Genomic DNA, 21,626 nt, shown 5'->3' with positions numbered 1-21,626 from the left:
TACTCCCTCAATGGCTGTAGTGTAGACGTTACCTCGGCATTACTCGCTGGTTTGAAAATGACACGGCAATATTATGCGAAGTATGGTTATGTAGATAGTCATGGAGTACCTTTATTTATATATTCAAGTTATATATACATACATATATATATATATATACATACATATGTGTGTGTGTGTTTGTGTAACAAATTGTCACCAGTCTCTGAACGTCACCAATAATATTCTGAACATTCCCTTGGCCCCTACGAAAATTTACCATGGTTCTGCTACAGTAACTATAGTAAAACTATGGTGTTTTTATAATTACAGCTCACAGTAATTAATATGCCAACAAATATTTTTACTACAATAAATCCATGGTTACTTTTTGCAAGGAAGGAACTATACAGGTTCTAAAGAACTTGCCCAAAAACACTTGTTACTTTCTGTTATTTGTTTTCTGAACTGCACTACTGAAAACCTCATTAATCCTCACAATCCTGTCACAACTAAATTAAGAATCCATTATGAGCAATGCATAGCAAATGATGTTATCATCAAATATGAGAAACCTTAAAGAATGATAGACTGATGTAAATGACTGAAACCGGTTGGCATGCACGTGTTTTCCATAGCTTTTTTATTAAAACATTATACACTGCAAAGTTGAACTTTAAATGACATCAATTAATATATCAAAACCAGTTGATCTCAGTCCATTCTCTATTTCCCTTCAATGAACTTAACACACAAATGTGTTTCATGCCGCAAAAAAAAAAAACAGTCCTTGGAACAAAATCCTGTGTAAACAAAAGCCCAGAAGATCACCACGCCAGTCTCTTCCATGTACCCTGGTGGGTTAAACTTGAAAAGGGCTCTGCACTGCAAGCATTCCCTGATGCTGTACATCCGTCTGAACTTGTTCCGGTCAGGAGACAGGACAATTCTTCCAGTTGGCTACAACTTATAGTGTAAAGACAAAATACATGAAAGATAATAATAATAATACAAAAAAAGTTTAACAGCCTTCTACTACAAAATTCAATTGGAGAATGAGCATTAAACGGGGAAATCTTACTGTCTAGCCAGGCAAACTGTGCCGCTTTCCGAAAAACTTCGGAGCACATCCCTAAACCATCTGCAAACCAGAGAAAGTGTCAAATATGCAGAGTCACCCGCCGACAAAATAACTTCCCTGAGGATTTCCAGTGGAAGCTGTTGAATCAAAAACATACATAGGTTTATTTATACATGTATATAAAAGTTATTAAACATTATATAAACACTGAATACAGACAACCTTGCTTTAAAACTCTCATTAAAAACTCTATAGATTGTTGCCACAACTGCATACTCATTCTTTTATAATAACACTAATAAAATGTTAATATATACAGTACTGTGCAGAAGTATTAGGCATGTTAGTATTTTCACATTGAAAAAAAAAACAGTTTTAAGCCAATTATTTATATCTTTTGCTGTTGTGTGTCAGTAGGATATATTAGTTTACATTTCCACACATACATTTTGCCATTAATTGTAATAATCCAGTGAGATATTTGTATATATTTGTATGCATGATCCACATGAAGATCTTTTACATTGAATATAAATATTTCTGTCTTATATGGTGAACAAAATCCACATTAGATCGCAAACAGAAGTTATTTAAAAAACTCGCTGCTGTCTGAAAATGAATTAAGCTGAAATGTTTTTAAATGTCTTTGATGCTGATGTTAACTGATAGCTATATATTAAATAATCCACAGTGCTGACCAATATAGTACTTGTACATAATACCAATTTCACATCTGAACAACTATGTAGCTGTAATAACTAAAATACCTCTGCATGTACACACATATGTAATTATTAGTTCTTAATGAATGTAATAACCTGCTTTGCTGGACTCTGCCTGAAGACATGGTGAATGGTGAAGTTCCTCCCCTCAGTGGTTGAGCTCTAAAAGAACAAATGTCAAGAGGTAGGTATATTGCTAGATATAGTACAGAGTAATGTTTCATGTAGCAACATTCAAACAGCTACATACATTTGCGGAGTAAAGCTGTCCAGGAGAACAGAACACCACAACCTCCTGATCATGTCATCCTGAAAAATAATAATAATAATAATATAAACACAAAAATCATGCATGTCTGTTCAAATAACTTGACAAATGTGATGCATACCTCTGTAAAATCGAACCTATGAACTAAAGCCATGTACAGAGTGTACTGTTACAATCCACAAAGAACAATAAAATTAGCAATTTATAACAATTATTAACAATAATTATTCAAATTGAACGTACCATGGATAAATAAATGATCGAACATCGCATTTCATATTATAAGATATTTACACAACCACTTTTACTCACCTCAAGCAATCAACGGAATAGCGTTATTACTCTGCTGCTGTAGTTGCTACCGATCCGTTTGTTTCAACGCAAACTGCCCCCTGCTGGCTCGGAGGAAAATGTCAAAGGCGGGGAAAACAAATATGGGCGGGGCGACACGTGTCGCTCCGCCTCGAAGTGTCGCCCCGCCCCATCGTCCAGACTGCACTCTGGGGTTACTCTACTATTTTGCAGGCAATGTAAAAACGTTGGACAGCATTTGTTCTGTAAGGACGAAGAACGGTGGCATGCGATGATAAATCAAGCCCTGTAGAGATTTTGACCCTACAGTTTTCTCTCACTCACCTTACTTTATGCAATTCTTACTTCTTGAAATGTATGTACACCAGATGCTACTATCTTCAATATTTGATGTCTACGTTCATGGGCTATATGGGTAGTAACTGAATTCAGAAATAAAAACCCATGTCCAGTGTACAGATTCATTAAATGAACTCCAAAAATGAAGGGGAAAAAGATGCATTAGTTGTGCAAATCATTGTGCTACTGATTTGTATACATCAAAGCATTTCAGTGTCTTAAAGTGAAAGTGAGTGTATGGATTCAGTTAGCAGCTTAGATATTCAAGCCCCCCACTACGGAAGGCTCTGCATACCTTATGATACAATGGCCCTGTTGTGTCCTACAGGACTACCACCTTCACCTCCTACCTCCTTTAGCATTTGAGTGCACACTGCAGCAAAAGACTGGTTCTCCTTAGTTGAAGCTCCACAAAAAAGTTATGCTTTTAAATAATATGAAACATTTAGAAACAAGTATGTTCACAGCAACACCGCTCTCAGCGTTCAAGTCAAAGGGATCGCCTGCTTGTGGAATATACTATCCTCGACAGCTCGGATGACCAATGTTTTCAACAGATCTGGAGTTTGGAGCATCAACCGACACGAAGAGTTTTGACCTGGCCATTCACCAATGGATCATTTGGATTATCAGTGGAATATTATGCACATCGTCTGGGAGTGCAACGATTCGCAAGTACCTCAAGGCTGCACCAGGTTAGTACACGCAAGCTTCAGAACATGCAGTTTTTCCTCACATATGCTAACTTTAAGTACCTTTGCTCAAAGGATGATTTGTTCAATAGAGTTTGCTCAGTGGTATAAAAACTATTTTTGCAACAACAGCATGAAAAAAACAAAAACAAAAACAAAAAAACACCAAAAAGTAACAGACATTTCTGAGATTTTCTTTAATCTTTCCTTTTAGTCAAAACAACTGTAACAGGTGCAAGCTGTGCTTCATTCAAGTCCATTGGGCAGTCAGGGACGAGTCAAGATCACTTCTGACAAACATAAGGTCGACCACTTAACATGCTTTATTTCAGCATTCAAAATAATTAAAAACATCTCAAATTAATATACATATACAAAATAGGTACAGATCCTCTTGTTTTACCCCCCCTATGGTGTGCTTCTCATCATTTTAGGACTTTTCTATTTGATTGCCTGTTTTACGCTAAAAAAAATAAAATAAAAAAAACCTGGGTGAAAACAAAAATCCTCATTACAGAAGTATGTGAAAGAAGTGGGGATATAGCTGGAAGCAACTGGACAACATTGGGGGGATGTTTTGAAAAGAAACCAATAGACAACAACCAAAAAGTGTCAAAAGGTGTTTGGAAAATAAAAACAGACTCCACCTGCTTATTCTACACTTGAAAAGACTGCGTGTATCACAGCTACAGTACTGCCTCTTAACAGAAGCTCTGCTGTCTGGCTCTTAGCGTACACTTCAGAAAGAGAGGCATCCGTTACAACTGGGCGGCAAGATATTAGGATTTCTTTAGCACCAAAGGCCCTGTGAGCAAAAGCAACGAACAATGCATTACTTTTAGAAAAAGCACAACTGTAGAATTTCTTGCTGACAGGACCTCATGAGGAAATAGCACGTTTACAGCTGTCACTTGATCCTTAACCATACTTCTGCCACGTAAAATCCTGACCTGATGTTGGTCAACACTGGGAATTGCAGGTTTCTTTTTTGAGGTAGCCATAAGACATCAAAACAAAGTTGAACCCCTGTCTCTACTTAATGTACTTTGTGTGACTCTTGAGAGGAACGTTGGCATTCAGCACCCCGGTGGTCCTAATGGGTATAACACAAAGACACTTAAATGTCATTTTACAGATTTATTTAACACCTGAACATGGTACAAAGCATTTGGTTTTGCTCTTTCATTGTCCTTCCTCAGTGGTTGAAAAGAAGTCAGTTGCATCAGTGATGTTTCTTTAAACTCCAGGGGGATTTTACACTTTATAAGTATAATATATTATTTTCTTGTTGCCAGTGAAACAAATGAGTCTTCTAAAGTATCCTCAGTGTGGGTGGTGACAAAATAGTGGTCCAAAAAAAGCCTGATAACACACAACCACTGTCTTCTGAAGCGCAGGTCTAAGCAAGTGGACCATTTGCATAGCCAAATTGAATTCTAGGGTTTGATTTTAATGCATAGAAAAGATTTGAGAGATGATTGCTAGAAAAAAACACACACGCACACAAACAATCTCATGTCCAGATTTCTTTTTTACAAGAAGCAGACTGGGCCAACTTCAATGCCAAATTCCTGATTAGGTGCACCAACGTCCATAGGGGCGATGTCAATAATAGGCAGACGGGATGTTTTTGTTGTTTTGTAGTCGATGACTGTCTTGCCCCATGCACCGGTGTGCGACTGGAGAGATGGAAAAAAGGAAAACAGGGATAGAATTAGAGCCTATACAAAACCCTTTACGTTGCTAGAATAACAAACATTTATGCTGTTAAATTAGTACTCGCTTTTTCCCTTGAAATAATACCATTCTGCTTTATTCTCATATGGAAGTTAATTCAGACACAAGCCACTGCTAAATGAATAATCACACTGAAGTCATTTTAACAGTTTATCTTGTTTTAGCTCCCACATTCAAATGAACTGTAGTGTTGTGGCAATAAGACCTTGTGATAGTCACATCAAGGAAAGATAAAGATGGAGAACTCACCGTGCAACCATCCTCAGTGACACTGTATGTGAAGCGGCTGTTGCCCTCTGCTCTGATCTCGATCTCATTGGAGCCCTGGAGCAGAAGAGCCTTCTTCAGGTTGCCAGAAGCCTGGTCCATGTATGCAATGCTGTTCTTGCAGTGGTATGTGATATTCTGGGTGGCCTCAGTGGACATGAGGCGCAGGAAGGTGAGCTGAATGTTGACATCCTCAGGCTTAGAGCCCTCGCTGCCATATTCAAACTGTAGGTTTTGAGAGGAAATCACAAGCAAATCAGAAACTGTAATAAATCGACATATGGGGACAAAACCTGGTTATTCTTTTTGGCCTAGTTAAGGCCTAAACATCCTCACCTGGAAGCCATCGGTCATGGCCTCTCCGAACCAGACATGCTTCTTCTCCTTGATGTTCTTGCTTGTGTACCAGTTCTTCTTGGGAATGGAGGACTCAGTTGGGTAGACGCAGGTCTCACCAGTTTCCATGTTGCAGTAGACCTTGATGGCATCCTGGTTGCAGCCCTGGTCAGGGTCAATCCAGTACTCACCTGTGTTTTATTTTTGAGAGAAACGGGATTAATCTAGGCATGGCAATGCAGGGTGAGAAATGTAAAATGACTTTCAAATTTAGTTATTTAGAATTTTCATGCAATGGAGAAAGGGAATGTACCGCTCTTCCAGTCTGGGTGGCACATCTTCAGGTCACGGCAAGTGCGTGCAGGATTCTTCTTGGTGCCATCTGGGCTCATGATGCTCTCAATCTGTTGGCTCAGGGACTTGAGGGTGGTGTCAACTTCAAGGTCACGGTCGCGCATCACATTGGCATCATCGGCACGGTATGAGCGGAAGGGATCAGGGGCCTTCTCCTGTGGCTGAGCAATGAAGCCAATATCAAATCCACCACCAGAGGGTCCAGGAGGTCCAGGGAGTCCGGGGGGTCCAGGTGGTCCCTATACAACATATTACACCAAATATGGAGGGGTTAAAGTGTATATTTGGTTTTCTGGGTTCACTGTGATTTAGAAAAGGAAGGAATCACCCACAGATGGTCCAATTTCTCCATTGCGACCACGGGGTCCAGGGGGTCCAATGGGTCCAGGAAGGCCGCTCATACCATCCTTACCAGCGGGTCCAGCAGATCCACCAGGGCCCTATTAATACAAAAACAGAAACATCCAAATCCAATCAGAATGATCTTCAAAACACACTCAGACCACCGTGTATATACTTCAAATTCTCGATCAAAGCAGAGAAATGATGGAAGTACAAATATGCAGCAAAATGTATGTTTTGATTTTTTTTTAAATATATTTTGTAATAATAAATACTCTTGGTCCAGCGGGTCCAGAAGCTCCAGCAGGTCCAGGCTCTCCAGAGGGTCCCTATGGACAAGAATAAAAAATAAATTAATTACAAATATTTTTTAAGCTACAGATATTATATCAAAGATTTATAGAGTCACTTACAGGAGGTCCTGGTGGTCCCTGCATTCCGGTAAATCCTCTGTGTCCCTTCATGCCTCTCTCACCAGCCTCACCAGTCTCACCCTTGTCTCCACGAGCTCCAGCGGGTCCCTGGATAAAGACATTACACCTCGGATGAGAATACAGTGTGTATCATAGATGAAGCTCCACATAGACAATTATGCAATTCTTTTTGAGGTTTTAGTCTGGACTTACAGCGGGTCCACGGGGACCAGCAGGGCCAGCAGCACCGGCAGGACCAGCAGGGCCCTAATAAAAAAAAAAAACAGATAAGTTAATATAGTCCCATGCTTTTTAAACCATCAACAGTTCATTTCCTTATTGGAGATGGGACACTAACAGACTCTCCACGATCACCAGTCTTTCCAGCAGGGCCAATGGGTCCAGGAGCGCCAGGAGGTCCAGGAGCACCGGGGGTGCCAGCAGAGCCAGTCTCACCACGGTCACCCTATGTCGGGAGCAGAACTCAGTCACAAAGCCTAATGTGTGGTGAAGGGGTTTGACTTGTATAGGAAACTATGAAGACTGGAACTCACCTTGGGGCCAGGAGCACCATCACGTCCAGCAGAGCCCTCATTACCTGGAGTACCCTAATGTAAAGCAAATAACATAATGTCAACACAACAGGATGATATTTATGGTTTCATTTATGTAGGTAAGTGTTGGTATATAGGTGTACATCCATACCTCACGACCAGGCTCACCAGGAGGTCCAGCCAATCCAGGGGGTCCCATGGGTCCAGGAGGTCCACGCTCACCAGAAGGACCAGATGATCCTTGTTTGCCAGGCTCTCCCTAAATGGCATGATGAAGACAATAATGAAAGCTATGATTGATGCTTAAGATCCATCAATAATAAACACTTGAAAGTAGATACTGGCTGAATAAAAAAACCATAGCCTATTATTGTATGGAAGTACATGAGAGATTTGCGTTCTGTGGAGGAGTTCTTGTGTTCAATTAAGACATCAGAGAGCGTAAAACAAGGACCCAGAATACTTACAGATGGACCGGGGAGACCAGGGAAACCACGCTCGCCTCTTTGGCCAGGGAGACCAACAATACCACGCTGACCAGCAATACCTGCGGGTCCAGGGATACCTGCAGGGCCCTGTAAGAAAAGTATTAGAAGAATATTAGTGATTTTAAATAGGAAGTACCTCAAAGATAATGTCTGTATTTCATTATGTCTTTATTAGACAGTGCGTGTTTTTATAACTAGAAATTGTAACAGATAAATATCTATTAATCTATACTAGCAAGGACATCAGACATGGACAGGTAGACGGCGGATGAATCTTCCTTTCCTCTACTTCTGACAACAAGTTGTGCTAAAATGCACACATTGGTCTTAGAATTGGACTCTACCAATAATCAATTAAATAACTACCACTCATGGTAGACAGAAAACTCACAGTTGAAGAAAAATTATTTAATAATATTTTATTAAGTTATAAATCGAATGTAAGATGTCTATGAAAATTAAGACTAAAGCATAAATCCATATTCATCTAAATACATAAATAAAGAAAAGAATACAAACGTCCAAATATTTTTAAACCAGCTTGTCTTTTTTGGTGCAGATGACTTGTGAGAAGAAACTGAGAGGCCAGTAATAAGGAGATACAGAGTTTACTGATCACTATCCAAAAAGAACTAGTAAAGCATGTCTTCAGTTTGCTAACAGGCATGGCATTTGGCCAGTTGTGATGTTGGAAAAGATTTTTTTGGTCAGATGAGACCAAAGGCAATATTTTGTGCATATATAACACTGCCAGTGTGAGGATTTGAGAGAACTGGTTAAGACCTCCTAATAATGATGCTACACACTGCAATCGACTCTCAAATACTCTGGTTATTGTCATGTATATGAAAAGCCAGAAGATAAAGTAATAATGTTACAGATTGGCATAAAAGACTTACAGTAGCACCCTCAGCTCCAGGATTTCCTTTCTCACCAGGGGCACCAGGTGGTCCAGCAGCACCAACTTCACCAGTGCGCCCAGCAGGTCCAGTCTCACCACGGTTACCTTTCTGGCCTTCCTTACCAGGTGCTCCAGGAGGTCCTGCGGGTCCAGCGTTTCCCTAAGACAAGAAGCAATTAGAGAATCATTGTTAATTATGGAAGAAGATCACTGTTGCTACTTTGATGTATTAATTAGTACTATCGATATCAGTGTTGTAGAGATTCTTACAGCAGGGCCGGGAGGTCCAACTCTGCCAGTAGCACCAGGGAAACCAGTAGCACCCTTAACAAAAATGTAAAAATGTATTAGCTCAATTGTAATATGTCATTTACAAGTGTCTTTAGGTAATTTTTAACTGTGGCAAGTACAAACAGGACAACCAAAAATATAAAATCAAGGAAGTCATACTCACAGGAGGACCAGCAGCACCACGGGCACCCTTGGGTCCAGTAGCACCAACAGGACCCTGTATAGCACAAATCATTTTGATTAAAAATGTACGTGTCAACATAAGAAAAGAAACTATGACTACGTGGGTCAAATGTTATAAACCTAAAAGAGCACAAGTCTGTTTTGGATGAGAAGATTATATCAGAAGATGATCACACCTGAGGTCCGGGGGCACCGGTCGCTCCAGCAGGTCCTGGAGCACCAGCATCACCCTTAGCACCATTGTCTCCAGGCTCTCCCTTAGCACCAGGCAGACCATCGGCACCCTGTTGGACAGACATTCTTGAAATAAGAACTGGCCTGTAATAGTTTTTATTAGGATACATATACTAGAGTTTGTTACTCACAGGAGGTCCAGCAAATCCGGCAGGTCCAGGAGGACCAGTCTCTCCACGCTCACCCTATTTGTGATTGAACAAAAGGTGATGCTATCAGATCATTTTAATGGTCAATTTAATGTAGTAAATGTTCATGTCTACAAGTCAAGCATTATGCTTACAGGTGGTCCACGGGCACCAATAGGTCCAACAAGTCCAGGAGCACCAGACTCTCCCTATATTAAAATTCAAATGATAGAACCATGGTTGAATATGTTCTTCAACTTTTTGAGATGGATACATTATGGATATATGGAATCAAAAGACACTAACCTTGTCACCAGGAGCTCCAGCAGGTCCAGGAGGTCCAATTGGGCCGGTCATACCACGGATGCCATCTTTACCAGGGGCACCATCAGTACCCTTGGCACCTTGGTCACCCTGGGATAAGAGATTATCATGAGTTTTGAGAGTTTGTGCTATTCAGTTCAGTTGCTAAGTTTGCTGTGTGTTAGTGTTTTTTTTTTTGTTGCCATGAAAGTTCAGGAAAGTCCTCATTAGTACTCACTCTGTCACCCTTAAGACCTGGCAGACCAGCAGAACCACGCTCGCCAGGCATTCCTTGAAGTCCGGGAGGACCCTGAGCACCAGGGGCACCTGGAGCACCAGCATCACCCTGAGGAAGCCAGAAAAGGCAATCTTAATGTTGACACATATTCATAGGTACAGTGCTGTCATACACTTTAGGAGCTTGATTCACATTGTAGAGTAACCTTCAGATTTTGTTTAGCCAATCACTGTAAACGTGTGGTATAACATCAAGAACAGGTGAGACTCACCTTAGCGCCATCGTTACCAGATGCACCAGGAGATCCACGGGCACCAGCAGGACCAGCAGGGCCAGGGGCACCACGCTCACCAGAGAATCCTCTGTCGCCCTGTGAAGAAAGTATAGAGAGATGCCTTCAGTTCTTGTCCATTTCATATATCTAGAACTACAGTCAGCTTTATGGACTATGTGCATTTGGTGATCATGCTGTAGATACTCACTCTGGATCCAGCTGGCCCAGGAGCTCCAGCCTCTCCAGGAACACCCTGTAATATGCCAAAGAAGGCAAATTAGTATTGTATCGCCTGCCCTTGTATTTCTAATGAGGGTTTCTGAGGGACTTAATTACTGTCGCCCATAGCCTAAACTCCATGCTTAAGCGTCCTTTAAGTGTAAGTGTCCTTGCAAGCATTGATCCCCAATTATTTTATAAAATACGAAAGGTTCACAGCTTTAAACAGCAAGTTCATATCAACCCACTGGCTAGCAACTTACCTGCTCACCAGCTTTGCCAGGCTCACCAGTTGCACCCTGAGGTCCTGGCAGACCCTGTCATTCAGATGCACAGAGAGATGAACACACATTTGTCAATGTCTATAACAAAAATATTGTGCTTTGGGTTAAGTAAGATGGGAAACTCACTCACCTGGAATCCAGGAGGACCAGAAGGTCCCTGTTCACCTCTCTCACCAGTAGGCCCCTATTCATAAAAAAATATAATGTGACACTATAGCCAAAGTGGGTCATTAGAGTAACTATATTTCAATGTTATAGAGAACATTCTTATAATGTAGTAGATTGAATCTGAAGATGTATTTTTATGCTGGGCAATATATTTTAAAACAGTTTGTATGATGATTAGCAGGACCACTGTTTTAAATCAGACTCATATAACAATCATTGACAAGAAACAATCTTGCAAATGCCTCATGGGATACTGAAGTGCTACTTACAGCAGGTCCAGGAGCACCAGGGGCGCCAACATCACCATCCTTACCGGGAGCACCCTATAGTTAAATACAAAACACAGTAGAATAAGCATCAGACTTCAACATTACGAACCAAACAAGCCTGACTGTGGTGTGGAAAACAAAGGTTATAGCTACTTACAGTGGCACCAAGAGCACCCATCACACCTCTCTCACCGGGTTTGCCAGCCTCACCCTGTACAGGGGCAGAAGTAAACATCAAATTTAAATGTTTAGCAACAATTACACATAGAATCTGACCTCAAAAGTTTCTTATACATAGAAAATAAACTGATGGTCTGCAATTTGGCTATACAGTGAACTGAGCATATTGACTTTTTAAAGAGAATAAGGATCACTCACAGCAGCACCCTTAGGTCCAGGGAATCCCATGACACCAGGTTGTCCTCTGGCTCCAACGGGGCCAGGTGGTCCAGGGCGGCCATCTTGTCCAGGAGCACCCTGTCAAAAATAAACCCATGAGACCTGTGAGTTTTATTATCACCCACCCTGTATGAATCTCTGGGTATGGAGTGTGTGCATTTTTGACTGAGCTGGTTTGTTGTGACATTATGGAGAATTGTGTGGGCACTCACAGTAGCTCCGGTCTTTCCATCAGGTCCAGGGCTGCCAGGGCTACCAGTCATACCCTGTTATGAAAATGAAGATAGAGGGGGTCAAACAGAACTCACTGGTACATTAATACACAACGGATTCCTTTTAATAAAAGTCATGTCACTCAGCAGCCATTTTTGAAATGACTCTCTTAAATTTCATATTTGAAATCACCAAGAATTCTGACAACAACTGTCATAAATGTTATTTTTTTGCTCAAATAGCATTATAAAAAGCTTATTTTTCAGGCTAGCTCAGGCAGTGCGCAAGTCCCAAGAGTGCTGACTACTTCTATAGTAACTGGGACTTCTGACAGCAGCTGACTTTACCGATTAACAGTTGGCTCTTTCATTCAGAAGGCGGGGCTTCCTGTGTTTGAGAGGCCATATTAAGCAATGCATTTTTGCATTTGAATTTTTGTGAGTGACACGTCTTGGGTATTCTACAGTCTTTTTAACACAAACAGTACAAAATAATGTGTAGCATTTCTGCTGAAATCAGCATTCTCACCTTGGTTCCTGGCAAACCAGGTTCACCATTGCGGCCAGGCTCACCAGTGGCACCCTTAGGTCCAACAACTCCAGGGCCTCCACGCTCACCAGTGGCACCCTGTTATTAAGATCAGGGAGTGTTGCATTTATCATGATCACTACCATTGGTAAAATATGGTGTATGAATACAATAACATTCTAAATAGATTTTGCATGAATTTTCTGCTTAATTGCTAACGTAAAAGGATGTTTTATATATTTTGTAGACTCACCTTAGGACCTGCAGATCCATCAGCACCAGGGAAACCACGAGCACCAGGAGCACCCTGCACAAAGAGGTGTGTAATTGTTATGGTCAGGGCTACTTTTAAGGTTGTTACAAACAGAGAGTTTTGCTCTGGATACATACACGTTCACCAGGGGGTCCGCGGGCACCAGCAGAACCGGGCTCACCACGAGGTCCTCTCTTGCCTTCTTCACCAGAGGGGCCAGGGGGACCCTGAACTCCTTGGGCACCCTAGGTAACCACACAAGAAAGAACATAGTTAGAAATGATTGTAAAAGTCAACAGCAGAGTTGCTTTGTGAAAAATCAGTACAAAGGCAATGATTTTTTTTTAAAAAAATTTGCAAAGCGGTAGAATGTTTTACCAAACTTTGCATCATAAGATTTATATGAAATGCAACAATGAAGAGGGTGATAAAACTTCTAGCTCAAATAAGTGAAGTTTATACTTACAGCCTCTCCTTTAGCACCAGCCTCTCCTTTGGAACCAGGGGCACCAACCTCACCCTGAAAAACCAACAAAAATGCTCAAGAAGAAATAGGCAGAGTCCCCTTTTCCTAAAAAGTTAATGTGTAAAATAATTCATATTTTGTGTAGAAAAAAATGAAGCTCATGATCTGAGAAGAAATGGACACTTACAGTGTTACCCTTAGGGCCAGGAGCACCAGCAGCTCCAGAAGGTCCAGGAGGACCACGAGGTCCAGGGAAACCTGGAGCACCAGCAATACCAGGAGCGCCCTGCAGGTGGCAGCAGAGAGAAACAAATATGTGGCCGTTAATTTATCATCACGACTGTTCTAATCTATCTATCTATTTTTATCTAAATACCAATTGTATCAAGAAGAGGAGCATTTGTTGATCAAAATTAAGACTGTACTTACAGGAGCACCCTTAAGACCAGGGGCACCATCAGCTCCATTGTTACCCTACAGAAGAAGGAATGCAAAATGCACAAGGTGGTCAACTGAAGTTTGCAAATAACTGAAATTTAAGACTTAAGATTAAAACAATTAGATAATGTGGTATATAAAAAGATTCACTCACAGCGGGTCCAGCAGCACCAGCAGGTCCAGGATTACCAGGCTCTCCACGGGCTCCCTGGGGTCCCTCTGCACCACGAGCTCCCTGAGCACCAACCTCTCCCTGGAGAAAGCAAAGTGTAAGAGTGAGAAATGAAACAACCCTCAATGAAAATGCAGTGTCGTGTATTTCTATGTTGCTAGAGGAGAAGTTTGTCAACTTTGACTTATGAACTTTTACCGGCCATTAATTATTGGCCTACATAATTGAGAAGACTGACAGCTGTCAAGAACATCTGGCTCCATCAGCCCAATTACAATGCCACCTTGCAGTTCTCTAGCCCATGTTTGGTTTGATTTGGAATTTGAATGTGTAATTATAGGAACAAAATGAGTATTTTTCTTTTACCTTAGCTCCAGGGCCACCAGGGAATCCTGGGGGACCAGCAGGGCCAGTTGGGCCCTAAAAATAGAGAGAGAAAAATTAATTATAGTTAGCTTAAGTTATCCATTTTACTCGTATTTCATTACTCATATTACTCATATAAAAAAATATATAATAATAATAAAATAGCTACTTACAGGAGGACCAGCAGCTCCAGCAGCACCATCGTTACCACGAGCACCCTAAAAAATTGAGAAAAGATTATTATTTGGAACTTATACATTATTAATATAAATCTGTGTACTGCAGAGGACAGGATTTAGATAAATACTGAGTTTTATGTTTGAGGTACGATCTCAACGCATTTAAAAAGTGCAGAAAGCTATCAGGAAATTCTCAATATACATGTCTTTCCTTTGTTTGCAAAGTACACAATCACATCCAAATATAACATTTAACACTGCAACAGAAGTCATATATTACAACATTAGCAAAGTTATATGTTTATAAGGCTACTTACAGCAGAACCAGGAGGACCAGCGCGGCCTCTCTCACCAGGCAGACCACGAGGACCCTGGGAAACAGTGTTACATTAGACAAGAACTGCATATGTAGATGTTGAAAATAGGAAATATGAAATTCATACTTATTCAGTGTGAATAAATGCAATTTCTTACCATAGCTCCAGGAGTTCCGTTCTCACCAGCGGCACCAGGCTCACCCTAATGGGTACAGCAGCATGTTAAGGGGTCTGCTTAATTTGAACTTCAGATTTAAAGTGTAATATTGATTTTAATTCTGATTTCACCTTAGGTCCAGCAGGGCCAGTGTCTCCCTTAGCTCCATCTAGACCGCTGAATCCCTGAGATGCAGAGGATGCACATCAAGATTTGAGTATTGTGGACATAAGTTGATATTCATCAAACAAGAGGAAACACTCCCTAGATCAAGAGAACTCACTCTGTGTCCTTTGATGCCTGGAAGTCCAGGGGTTCCGGGGAATCCACGAGCACCCTAGATAGAACGAGATAGATGTTACAGCCAGTTCTCTTTCTCATACACTACAATGCTACTAACTAACAGAATGCAATTATAAGAAATCCTGTTAAGAGTCGTTTTGGCAACACTCACCTGTGCGCCAGGGGGTCCGCGCTCACCAGGGCGACCGGGTTTGCCAGACTCACCCTACAGAGTCAGAGAAAAACAGATGAGAAAATGAATGAGCCATTATTTAAGCCCTAAAGTCTTTTTAGAATGAATTATGAGAAATGTTAGCTATTTCACTAATGTCTCTTTATCCATTTCTGTTTGGCATTGATAAATACAACACGTGGTTTCCTGAAATCTATAACTGAAGTAAACTGCATAAACAAATGAAGTTTTTTTTTCTTTTAATAGCTCCTTGTATCTTTTTAAGCTAAAATGTGGTAGATACACAGATGTATGTAGATAACTTACATCCTCTCCGTTCTTTCCAGGGGGACCAGCTGGACCACGGGGACCCATTGGACCCTAAACCAGGAAAGCAGCAGAAAAAAAATCTAGGTTAGGAAAAAAAACAGTTGTGTCCATGTGAGTGTATTTATGTGTTTCACATTGTGGCAGCATGAGTGAGTCACACTTTGGCAGTATGAATTATCCAGAGGAAAGAAAGTGAAATATAGACTAAAATGACTTTATGCTTGCCAGTAAGAGACATCTTTTATACATATGCACAGACTGGATGTCATGCATCCACTCAGTGAAGAACAAAAAAGAATTCTAGGTGGCTGATGATGATTCATGAACCCTGTAAACTTTTGACCTCATTTGACCCAAATAGAATGTAATTATGTGAGAGTAATATTAATTTGGGTACATGTAAGCAGGTACAATTACCTCAAATTTCTAGGGTTCAACTAACTCTTTTTAAAAAGTCAGTAGAGGACATACAGTCAGGTTTTTTGTTATTTATGCTATTTACTAAGAAAAAGCTGTGTGTTCAAGTTGATGAGTGCAGAGGTGATTTGTTTAGATACTCACAGGAGCACCAGCCTCACCAGGCTCACCAGGGGGACCAGTAAATCCTTGGGGTCCCTGTAGAGGGGGACAAAGAGCACAAATTAGAGGCACAAACCTGAGGAACACAGTGCTATTAAATTTTAAAATAAGCCTTGAGGAAATAGGTAGTAGCTCATTTGGACTTCCTGGGTGGATCTAATTCAAATCAATCGATTCTGATTTCCCCAGGTTCCAAATTGCAGTCATAAAACTAATTTCATAATGATACATTTACAAATAATACATTTTTGAAAATGGGTTTTAAGAAAAATGCTACAACTGTACTGCGTATATTTATCTCCAACTGCATGGTGTATATTTGGCTTAAAATATGATCTTGTTTCTATCTTAAGTTAATTATGACTCCCCATATGCGGTTCAGTTAAAACATGCGTCAAGTTTTCTAAAAACTGTTAGGGAGTACTCACAGAAGATCCAGGAGGTCCAGGGGGTCCACGGGGGCCCATAGGTCCCTGTGAAAAAGAGACAAAAGAGATACTGTTAGCTAGCCTTACAAAGTAGTAACTGAAATACATATACATTCTGTATATATATACATGTGTGTGTGTGTGTGTGTGTGTAAGTGTGTATACATGGGACATTTTGTTTAAAGCTACATGCTACAGACTTTCTTATGTCTGTATGCCATAGATTTAAAATATACTACGCATGTGTTTGTAGTGCACCAGCTGATATGATGCTGTCTGTTAATAAAGAGCTGAACAGTGATTATATAGAGAGATAAAGAAGTGTGTATGCATCTATTGCACTGATATTTGCATCACTCAGAGATTTTAAAGATACATGTGTACTGTATGTGCATGCATGTATAGACGTGTGCTTGTTAGCATATGTTTTTTTTTTTTTTTACCATGGGGCCTGGGACGACCATTGCTCCTCCGGATTTCTCATCAAATCCACCAGACATCTGAGGAGAATAGTTCTGTGGAGGGACAAGGAGAAAAAGCAAAGACCCTGTCAGTCAAAAGATAAGAGGAGAGACCCTTAGAAAAGTCTTTGCTCATCTCAGGAAGAGGCTTAACTGAATTTATCTTATTCTCAGGCTAATCTTGAGCTTAATCACAAGCTTTGCATGCCTGAGTGCAACTGTGGCTATTGACCCAAAGGTGCTGTCCACTTAAGTAGTGCTGAAATGTGTCAGCCCTGTGACCTAAAGGTCTTTTAAATATGATCGGATTTCAAACTATGGCCTAGAACAAATCCTGAACTTTTAGGCACCTGGCCTAAAGGCACTGCTAAGTCGCACCTTCCACCTATCCATAGGAGAAAATCAGTATTTTCTCTCTTTAGGGTTAGATACTTACTCCTCCAAGGCCAGGAGGTCCAGGGGGGCCTGGGGGCCCAGGAAGACCAGGCTGTCCAGGGATTCCGTCATTGCCGGGAGGGCCAGGAGGACCCTGTTTGAGATCAAGGGAAAGGAAAATGAGAATTTAAGTAAATGAGGCAGATGCAATACTATGGTACAGACAGGTTTGTAGGCTCAGAGCAGTTCACATCAAAGCCTCCACAGTTCAAAATGATACACCACATCTATAGGTCAGTTTGATGTAGAGGTATAATTAGAGGAAAGTGGTGGGCTGATATATAATTCTGTTGGCTTTTTATATTAAATACAGACTAAATAATCTCTCGCATCACAAGTGTTCAAAGCACCTTGAGTATCATAAAATAAGACAAAATAAGCAGCAAGTATATATATGAATTCATATATACATACATGAATTTATGTATAATTCTAATTCTATAATTCAATTAAATTTAATAATACATATTTAACATTTAATATATGTTATGATCAATATGATGTATTGATATGTTATCAGGCAAGCTATATAAACTGGGTTATAAGTAACTTATAAGGACAATCACGTCACTTTTTATGCAGTGGTAATGACTGCTGATTTAGATGTATGTATCTTGTTCTCAAAGAACTTCAAGATGTTCAGCATCTAAACAAATCCTGATAAAGCAGTAAACAGAGGCATATAAAGAGGGAAATAGGAACCTACCCTGTCACCCTTCTCACCAGCAGGACCTCTTGGTCCCTAAGAGAGAATAATGAACACAAATGTGCTTATAAGGATTTGTTTTTTTTTTTGCAGAAAGGTAGCAAAATAACTAGCTTCAAATTAAGCCTTGAGTTCATTCAAATAGGCCATTTATAAAGTTCCTTCTTTGTAACAATGAACTGAAAACTTATTTGAGGAAATGTAAGCTGATGAAAGTAAAACATTTACCTCAGCACCGGGCTCCTTGAATTCTATAAAATTGAAGAAAAAAATGAAAACAAAAATGAAAACCATATAAAAATAGAAAATAATCACATGCCTCTTTTGGTTTGTAAACTTTTAGCACTAAAATGATAACAATCAGCCTAACAAGTGAGTCTGCGGTTTTCCCCAATTAGACTTGAGGCCTTGCACCAAGAGCAAACCCACAAATTAATCCAATGAGTGACCATAAGGCCGGAAGCTTGAAGATCACGTTTAAAAATCCAATGGGGAGGGAAAGTTGTGGCTCCATATGAATTTTCCCTGACATTTTAAATGAAGGGATGTGGGCTGGTTCTGTTTGCCCAAGATAAGAAAAACGGGGCGTGAGAATCAAGGCGTCGTACCGTCGTCTGGGCAGACGGGGCAGCACTCGTCGTTGGGAATCACTGGGTTGGCGCAGTGGGTCGTGTCCTCGCAGATCACCTCGTCGCACATAACGGTGCCGCTGTCGCACACGCAGATTTGGCATGGCTCTGGTTTCCAGACGTCCCTGTCATTGTAGACCTGGCCGTCCATTGTGCAGCTGCCGTCTGGGCCTATGGGAATAACGAGTGAAATAGTTGCATGAGCATGAAAGCAGAAATGTTATTTCAGTATGCCATAGATTATAAGATCCTCATGTCTAATATTGCTCAGTTTGATTCTTGTTGCCTGACGAATGCATCAAGTTAAATCAGTGACGGAAGGTGGGAAATGCTTATAAAGCAGTTTTTTGTTATCTGAAAATAATGTCAAAATCTCTTCAGTTTCACAAGGGAAATACGACTGGTTTGGTGTTTTATCTATTGAGATAAAGGCCATCTTTTGAGAATTTTGTTTAGTAAACATTTCCCGTAGACGTGGGAACAGATTAAGGTAGAGCTCGAGGAAGCGCACCTTTATTTTTGCTGGTATGAAATTCACCCCTAGGTGGCGCAGTGCAGTTATGCGCCGATTGCATTACTCAGAGGAAAAAGCCTGAGGGAAATTTTTCCACATCCACGTCTGCTGAAGCTCACCGTAGATCATGAAGTAATTGAAAACTGTCGGTTTGGCAACGACTAACGTTTTCCTTCAGTGGAAAGTCTGCAGGGTCCGCATGTGTTTTCAATCACCATAACAGAGGAGGGGAAAGTGAAAGGCCTGGGGTGGGGTGGGGTGGGATGGTCAAAATTGCACATTTCACCACGAAGTGGCGCTGTGAGACTGCTTGAAATACTTGAGCCCTAGAACAGGTCAAATTATACGTCTGGAATATTAATTAAAAGTAAAACGTACATTTAAACTATGTGCATGTCTTGATTTTCTTTCAGAAAGTCTTTCAGAAAAGCGAGGGGTTTTGTTTTAATTTAGTTAGCAGATGTAACTGTCCAGTTTGGAAACATGCTGGTCCAAGAATGAGATCATCTCTCTCTCTCTCTCTCTCTCTCTCTCTCTCTCTCTCTTTTTTGTTTTTGGGGAAAACTTTTTTAATCGATGTCGCCCATATCCATCTTTGTTTTTTCTTTTTGCTGGAATTACACAGTATTATTCTAAGTTGCTTGTTTTTTCCCTCCAACTGGCCAATCTTATCAATAGTAAAATACTCTGAACTTTTTCCCTTAAAGTTTTAAGTTATACATTTTAACTCAGTAATTTTTTTCCATTTAAGCACGTTATGGACTATTTGCTCTCTCTGTCTGCTTTTCTCTTCTAGCAGCTGTTGAGGATAACAAATTGCGCATGGAGGAGAGTCTCCAAACCTGTGCCAACTTGTCTCCAAAGGAGACAAGCAGAGTGTGAAAAGGCCCAGTGGGTCTAATGCTCATCCAGACTGTACAAACACTCTTCTCCCATTCCAGGAGAAAACATAATCTGTGCTTAAGGCTACAGGAAAACGCTTGTATAACTTGTTCAGTCCTGAGACAATCATTTCTCTCCACAGCATCACAGAATAGCCTCACTGCTTCACATTTGCATCCACTAACCTCCAGCAAAAGCTTGAAAAGTTGTAGAAAATTATACTTACGATCATCTTCTCCTTGTCCTCTTGCCAAAAGCACAGTTGCGCTGAGCAACAGCGCCAACCGAATATCCACAAAGCTGAACATGTCTAAATATTAGACATGTAGACTCTTTGAGGCGAGCTAGGGAAGTTTTTTTTCTTCTTTAGACTCCAATCATACACGGTAGGGTCCGGTCTTCTGTGACTCCAATCCAGACCCCAGCAGAAACTCCCTACTGCCTAAACCAACTCCAGGTCCTGCCTTTTATACCCCAAACTTTCTGGGAGGCGCCGGGAGCAGCAGATAACTCAAGCATGTTCACGTTTAATAGAATAGCGTCCCTCCTTCACCGGACAGGGGGCTGTCTTCACAACGTTGTCAGAGCGAACATCTAAAGAAACCTGATCTCTTAATAAAAAGGCGAGGGTTTGCTCTCAAAACTTCTTTTTTTGGTGAAGCTGCGTTGTGTGCCAACGTGACCACCTGCATTGTGGGCATATCCTATCTCCGGACTTTTGTTTCAGTCTTGAATTCTGGAAAGACCTCTCGACCCAAAGACATGCTTTCTTCAAATGAGGATTTGGAGATGAGGACGACACAGTGCTTTCTGAACTAAACTTTTTATCGTTTCGTTTTCTTTTTAAAACTTTACAGACGGAATTTTCGTTAGCCTAATTATTAACGAAATTCGTTTAACGGAATTCGTTTTTTTTTTTTTTGTGAAGATTCCATAACAAATTTAGAAAGTATTTTTTCATTAGTGGATTTCTGCATTCAACTACTGCATATCTATCTATCTATCTATCTATCTATCTATCTATCTATCTATCTATCTATCTAGGTTTATAATTATTATTCGCACTTTTTAATATTATTAGGCAAATATTTCATATTTCCTCTATAAAAAGTAGTTGTGTGTGGTGAATATTTGAAAGGTAGGCTATAGGCCTTCAGGATGAGCACACTTTCTTGTTATTAAAAGGAAAACAAGAACAATCTTATATCTTAGCACAATTTCCATCATTTATAGGCCCGCTGGATTGCGTCGTTTTTCATTTTCCTGAGTTTCAATTTATCGATAATTAAATTCTACGTGGTCGAACCAGTCCATCCACTTATAACTGTAGTCTGTCACCGTGAC

General features: G+C 40.5%; 1 protein-coding gene across 1 annotated transcript; it reads right to left on the bottom strand.

The window, feature by feature from the left end:
* Positions 1-3,693: 3,693 nt before the first annotated feature.
* On the bottom strand, positions 3,694-20,731 carry col1a1a (collagen, type I, alpha 1a). The gene is made up of 51 exons (XM_026207624.1): positions 20,509-20,731; positions 18,866-19,057; positions 18,486-18,508; positions 18,258-18,293; positions 17,553-17,645; positions 17,099-17,170; positions 16,656-16,700; positions 16,210-16,263; positions 15,646-15,699; positions 15,319-15,372; positions 15,148-15,201; positions 14,996-15,049; positions 14,865-14,909; positions 14,708-14,761; positions 14,385-14,429; positions 14,212-14,265; positions 13,828-13,926; positions 13,665-13,709; positions 13,423-13,521; positions 13,236-13,289; positions 12,907-13,014; positions 12,770-12,823; positions 12,517-12,615; positions 11,988-12,041; positions 11,755-11,853; positions 11,534-11,587; positions 11,377-11,430; positions 11,070-11,123; positions 10,919-10,972; positions 10,645-10,689; positions 10,434-10,532; positions 10,163-10,270; positions 9,928-10,035; positions 9,777-9,830; positions 9,625-9,678; positions 9,436-9,543; positions 9,240-9,293; positions 9,056-9,109; positions 8,784-8,945; positions 7,864-7,971; positions 7,548-7,655; positions 7,397-7,450; positions 7,201-7,308; positions 7,056-7,109; positions 6,843-6,950; positions 6,705-6,758; positions 6,420-6,527; positions 6,047-6,326; positions 5,734-5,924; positions 5,380-5,622; positions 3,694-5,072 (listed from the first exon to the last, which is right to left on the bottom strand). The coding sequence occupies exons 1-51, from the start codon at positions 20,588-20,590 to the stop codon at positions 4,926-4,928; spliced, it is 4,347 nt and encodes a 1,448-aa protein (XP_026063409.1). The 5' UTR covers positions 20,591-20,731; the 3' UTR covers positions 3,694-4,925.
* Positions 20,732-21,626: the final 895 nt, after the last annotated feature.

Source organism: Carassius auratus, chromosome 28 (genome assembly GCF_003368295.1).
Source record: "Carassius auratus strain Wakin chromosome 28, ASM336829v1, whole genome shotgun sequence".
NCBI lineage: Eukaryota > Metazoa > Chordata > Actinopteri > Cypriniformes > Cyprinidae > Carassius > Carassius auratus.
This window is presented reverse-complemented; position numbering and strand designations above follow the sequence as displayed.

Bases quoted from the DNA above. Each gene is read 5' to 3' on its own strand.
- col1a1a (XM_026207624.1), bottom strand. From the start codon at position 20,590: ATGTTCAGCTTTGTGGATATTCGGTTGGCGCTGTTGCTCAGCGCAACT. The intron at 11,588-11,754 runs GTGAGTGATCCT...GCCCCTGTACAG, and splicing joins CTGGACCTAAGGGTGCTGCT to GGTGAGGCTGGCAAACCCGG. The intron at 5,623-5,733 runs GTGAGGATGTTT...CAAAACCTACAG, and splicing joins CCATGACCGATGGCTTCCAG to TTTGAATATGGCAGCGAGGG.